Source organism: Amblyraja radiata, chromosome 37, assembly GCF_010909765.2.
Source record: "Amblyraja radiata isolate CabotCenter1 chromosome 37, sAmbRad1.1.pri, whole genome shotgun sequence".
Taxonomy (NCBI): domain Eukaryota; kingdom Metazoa; phylum Chordata; class Chondrichthyes; order Rajiformes; family Rajidae; genus Amblyraja; species Amblyraja radiata.
Genome location: NC_045992.1, coordinates 21,923,167 through 21,929,166, shown reverse-complemented (window position 1 = coordinate 21,929,166; position 6,000 = coordinate 21,923,167). Strand labels below are relative to the sequence as shown.

The following is a 6,000-nucleotide window of genomic DNA, read 5'->3' as shown; positions in this document are numbered from 1 at the left end:
CTCCATACTCGAGACCGTGGCTTCCGGAGCCGACAAGGCCGCATCGAATGGAGCTCAACTGGCGATCTCGTCGCGAGATCCCAGGCTCCCGATGTAAAGTTCAGCGCCGCCGCCCGCAGCTCCGCGATGTTTTTAACGCCGGTCCCCAGCTCACCGGAGTTCCAGCGCGGGCGACCTCAGGCAAGCAGGTATTGGGAGCTGCTGGAGTGGATACCGATATTACACATCTCACCCCACCAGAGCAGCATCCATGTCAGCGGCTCCTAAACAGTATGGATGTGCCATTGGACCTACCCTGATAACAGCAGGATGGTCCATGGAAATAATTTTTTAACATTCTACAACTAGCCGTTATAAAACCTGTTCCAATTGCAGAGAGAATTTTAGACGCTGCAAAAATATATAATTTAAGCCCGGGGGGAGCGTTAATTTCTTTGTATTATTGTCAATAATACCATTGTTGGGAATGGGAGGGGAAATTGAAGTGCTGAGCCACCTGGAGATCAGGTTGGTTATTGCGAACCGAGCGGAGGTGTTGGGGTGAAGGGATCGCCAAGCCTACGCTTGGTCTCACCGATGTAGAGCAGCTGACACCTCGAGCAGCGGATGCAATAGATGAGGTTGGAGGAGATGCAGGTGAACCTCTGCCACACCTGGAAAGACTGCTTGGGTCCTTGAATGGAGTCAAGGGGGTAGGTAAAGTGACAAGTGTAGCATTTCCAGCGGTTGCAAGGGAAAGTGCCAGGAAAGGGAGTGGTTTGGGTGGGAAGGGACGAATTGACCAGGGAGTTATGGAGGAGCGGTCTCTGCGGAAAGCCAACAGGGGAGGAGATGGGAAGATGTGGCCAGTGGTTGGGCTCCCATTGGTAGACAAAAATCTGGAGAAAATCAGCGGGTGAGGCAGCATCTATGGAGCGAAGGAATAGGCAACGTTTCGGGTCGAGACCCTTCTTCAGATTGATGTCGGGGGTGGACACAAAAAGAAAGGAAGAGGCGGAGATAGTAGGCCGTGAGAGCTGGGAATGGGAGGGGAAGGAGGGAGAAAGCAAGGACTACCTGAAATTAGAGAAGCCAATGTTCATACCGCTGGGGTGTAAACTACCCTAGCAAATATGTGGTGCTGCTCCTCCAAAATGCGGTGGGCCTCACTCTGGCCATGGAGGAGGCCCAGGACAGAAAGGTCGGATTCGGAATGGGAGGGGGAGTTGAAGTGTTGAGCCACGGGAGATCAGGTTGGTTATTTGCGAACTGAGTGGAGGTGTTGTTCGAAGCGATCGCCAAGCCTGCTCTTGGTCTCACCGAGGTTGATCATATGCTGAATAATCCAACCACATTTTTGTTTGGAAGTGGAAAGAAGTAATAGAATTTGCATTACTTGCAATGTGTAAAAAGAGTTGAGATACTGTATTGTAATTTTGCTGCATGTCATTGTGGGATATATCATGTCTTGATTGGTGAATATGTTTAGTTTGTGATTTTATTTGAAGCAGAAATAATATGTGAATGCTTCATGGAGCATAATTCCGACTGGTAGCTACACACTTCGTCTGAGCACATTATCGCCCGCGTCATGCAAGCCGTCTTAAATGACCACCTAATCTGTCATTTGGCAACTTAAAAAGCTGCCAAGGTTGCTCAGCTGACAAGAGAAAAAAATATAAGTGAGAGCCCTGCTAGGTGTATAATATTTTGACACTGTCATATGCCTTTCTTACATATGCCGTCACAACGCACTGTAGTCTCTAAACAACCTTCATTGGCTTCCATTTCAGAATAATAGTGTTTTTAGTGTAATAGTGAGGGGCCTCCCAATGGAACAGCCTAGGGCCTCACAAACCAATAACATGTTTGTATGCCTTACGCTGTTTGTGGTCAAAAGATAGCATTTGTTCTCCAAGTTGGATCTTTTTTTGCCATGCCTGTTTGAGAACCATCTCTTTAACTTTAAACTGGAGAAAGTGGACAATTATGGATCTCGGAGGGGAGCTCGGGCTTGGTTCTGTGCCAGGGCTCTGTGTGCTTGTTGAATTTGTAAATCTGTCGTTTCAAGGATTGACATTTCACTTCTGAGCAGTTTCTCCACAAACTGAGGTACTGAGCTGCCTTCCGTACCCTCCGGCACACCGTATATCCGCATATTATTTATTCGGGATCTGACTCCAGAACGTTCAGTTTGTCGACAAGTAACTTCTGGTCTTTCAGTGTTTCCTGGAGTACGGTGTTTGCAGCAACACTCCATGTTTCAGCGCCTCTATTCGGGCGGCGGCTTCTTCCAGTTTATTTTTGGTCTTGAATTGCTTGCGCATTCGCCGCCATCTGATGATTCATTTCATGTTTAAGTTCGGCCAGCTCTTCCCTCATATCCCGCTTGAATGTTGCATCGTCACCACCAGCCTGTTTGTTTTTGTCTTTGTCTGTGTCGCTTCCAGCCTGTCCTTCTGTTTCTTGCATCTTTCTGCTCTTTGTTTTGACTCCCCCACTCGTACTGTACTCATTAAAACGTAAATACTCACTTACTTGGAATTTAGGGGAGGTTTATTTATCTGACTGTACGGAGCTCTCTGTCTAATCAGCCACCATGTTCTGCTGCCTACTGGAAGCCCCTTCTTCAGACACTACTTAACCTCATCTACTGCATCCGCTGCTCTAGATGTCAGCTGATCTACATCGGTGAGACTAAGCGGAGGTTGGGCGATCGTTTCGCCGAACACCTCCGCTCGGTCCGCAAGAACCTACCCGACCTCCCGGTGGCTCAGCACTTCAACACCCCTCCCATTCCCAATCCGACCTCTCTGTCCTGGGTCTCCTCCGTTGCCAGAGTGAGCAACACTGGAAATTGGAGGAACAGCACCTCATATTCCGCTTGGGGAGCCTGCATCCGGTGGGCATGAACATTGAATTCTCCCAATTTTGTTAGCCCTTGCTGTCTCCTCCCCTTCCTTAGCCCTCGAGCTGTCTCCTCCCATCCTCCAGCCCTCGGGCTCCTCCTCCTCCTTTTTTCCTTCCTTCTCCCCCGCCACCCCCTATCAGTCTGAAGAAGGGTTTCGGCCCGAAACGTTACCTATTTCCTTCGCTCCATAGATGCTGCTGCACCCACTGAGTTTCTCCAGCATTTTTGTGTGACCCTTCTTCAGACTCTGGATTACTGGGTGACGTCTGGGGAAGACTGGATAGACTTGGTTTATACTCTCTAGAATTTAGGAGATTGAGAGGGGATCTTATAGAAACTTACAAAATTCTTAAGGGGTTGGACAGGCTAGATGCAGGAAGATTGCTCCCGATGTTGGGGAAGTCCAGGACAAGGGGTCACAGCTTGAGGATAAGGGGGAAATCCTTTAAAACCGAGTGGAGAAGAACTTTTTTCACACAGAGAGTGGTGAATCTCTGGAACTCTCTGCCACAGAGGGTAGTTGAGGCCAGTTCATTGGCTATATTTAAGAGGGAGTTAGATGTGGCCCTGGTGGCTAAGGGGATCAGAGGGTATGGAGAGAAGGCAGGTACGGGATACTGAGTTGGATGATCAACCATGATCATATTGAATGGCGGTGCAGGCTCGAAGGGCCGAATGGCCTACTCCTGCACCTAATTTCTATGTTTCTATGTTTCTATGAAGGGTCTCGACCCAAAATGTCTCCAATCCTATTCTCCAGAGCTGCTGCTTGACCTCCAGCAATTTGGGTCTATCTACATAGGGATATGGATGATGTATTGGCAGAGAAGAGTTGGTCTTGGTGGCCACAGACATTGAGGGCTGAAGGGCCTGTTCCTGTGCTGTACTGCCAGTTTAAGGAGAGGGGAGACTGAAGCATTGTTTTCGAGTCTACAAACACCTCAGCAACACAGAGCATCAAAAGCCAAGCTTCTTTATTCACTTTTTAAAAAAACAAATACAAATATTCATATATTCAACAACAAAAATGTTGTGTAGAAGAACTGCAGATACTGGTTTACATTGTAGACACAAATGCTGGAGTAACTCAGCGGGACAGGCAGCATCTCTGGGGAGAAGGAATGGGAGACGTTTCAGATCAAGACCCTTCTTCAGACAATAATGTTGTGGTGTATGGAAGCTGGTGGCGTGACAGAGCCATCCGTCCCTCTGTCCCCACACACACACCTCACCCCAGCAGGGGTCAGCGTGACGGAGGGTGTCACTCGGTCAGGGGCAATGCCCACCCCTCTCTACCCAGGAACGGCCAAACAAGGGCCGGTGCTGAACCCCCACCCCACCCCCCCGGGGCAGGGCAGGGAACATGGCCTCTGTACTGGTGCCAGCTACAGCTGCCCGTCATGGGCTACAGGGGGCTGTCGTGGGCTACAGGGGCCTGTTCTGGGTTACAGAGGCCTGTTCTGGGCTGCAGAAGCCTGCCTGTAGCAGACACAACTGCTACTGCAGCCCAGGGCTCAGTGACAGTGGTAGGGTTGACAACTGGCCCGTAATTAGCCAGGACATCCCGTTATATTGGGCTATATTGGTTTGTCCCTTGTCCCATATTTGACTGCTACTACTCGGGTCGAGGGGACCGTCGGGTCGGAGTGCCGCGTCCGGCCCCGCCTCACCCGTCCCAATGTAGTGCAGCCCATGGAGTGCAGCAGCAGCAGTGTCTCGCCCGAGGCCCGGCAGCTGTCCAACTTTTGGACCTTCATTTACCGGCAACACCACCACCCCTCCTTCTCATGACCAATCATCGGTTCAGGAGTTGGATGGGCCAAAACTCCTCAGCTGGCCCGCCGGCTGGGCTTTGTGTGCAGTCCAGTACCTGTGCCAACTCATCATTCACCCAGCCACGGCCGAGTCGCTCAACGAATTGCCCCGTATTTTGACCTTTTGTCTCTTATTTGGGAGTGAGAAAGTTGGCAACCCTACCCCCCTATATGTACACTACGCGCATGCCCCCAGTGTCTACATTGTCCACATGGTATGTAAACTACATGGTGCGTACGCAGTCCCTGTGCCGACAGTGTGTACACCAGACAAGTGCCCACGGTGTGTATGCTGCCCCTGAGCCCTCGACGTACACAGTAACAAGTGCATTGGGTCTGTACACCGCCCCCCCAGCCCACGGTGTGCAGAGAACATTGACTTCTCTAACTTTAAGTAATCCTTGCCTTCCCTGTCTACATCCCTGCCCCCTCTGCCCAGTTCTCCGCAGTCTGACTGTCCTTGTTTACATTTTTACTTTGTTACCTTCTCCCAGCTAACAATGATATACTCTACATTGTCCTTGATCTCTATCCCCTTTGTCTTGTTTTCACACCTTACATTTCCTTATCTCTGTATCTCCCTCTCCCCTGAATCAGTCTGAAGAAGGGTCTCGCCCCGAAACATCACCCATTCCTTTTCTCCAGAGATGCAACATGTCCCGCAGAGTTACTCCAACATTGTGTGTTTACCCCGCGATGTGTACACATCTCCTGTGCTGTTGCCCATCAGTGTAGCACGGACTAGAGGGTAACGGTGGCGGTGTCACGAGGTCTCCAGTCTGCCCCAGCGCTGCCCTGCAGTAAACGCTCATCACCTGGCACCACCACTGACAGTGCACAAACAACTCCTCACACACACCCGCAGTGCCCAGCATGGCAGGACGACCCTCGCAAGGAGATCAGGGCCAGTCTGCTGGCACGGTGGTGCTGGAGATACAGAGGGGCAGCACAGATCCACCCACTGGGCGAACCAGCAAATACAGTCACGATTACATTGTCCTTTGGCACAAAAATACACATTCTTTGACAGTTTGCGACGCTGAACTCGATGCCTGGATCCTGGGCGGTCAGAAGCGCCAGCCAGCCTTTATTGCTTTGATTTCACCAATCAGAGAACGCGCAAGGTAAATGGAGAACATCTGATGGAAACAAGATGGAGGTAAGAGTCAGCAGTGGAACAATGCCCACACACACGCGCCAACAATGACATCCCCACAGAATGCTGCAGCAACTCAGTGTTTCACTTGCAGCAGCACGTCAGTACGCACAGATAACATGCAATAAAACAAACAAAAT

General features: G+C 50.4%; 1 protein-coding gene across 1 annotated transcript in view; it reads right to left on the bottom strand.

The window, feature by feature from the left end:
* Positions 1–3,847: 3,847 nt before the first annotated feature.
* LOC116966358 (tetraspanin-5-like) overlaps positions 3,848–6,000 on the bottom strand; it is a 49,574-nt gene continuing 47,421 nt past the window's right edge. Inside the window, exon 8 of the mRNA XM_033012539.1 lies at positions 3,848–5,843. Within this exon, the coding sequence (XP_032868430.1) occupies positions 5,772–5,843 (72 nt within the window). The 3' untranslated portion in view covers positions 3,848–5,771. The remainder of the gene's footprint in view (positions 5,844–6,000) is intronic.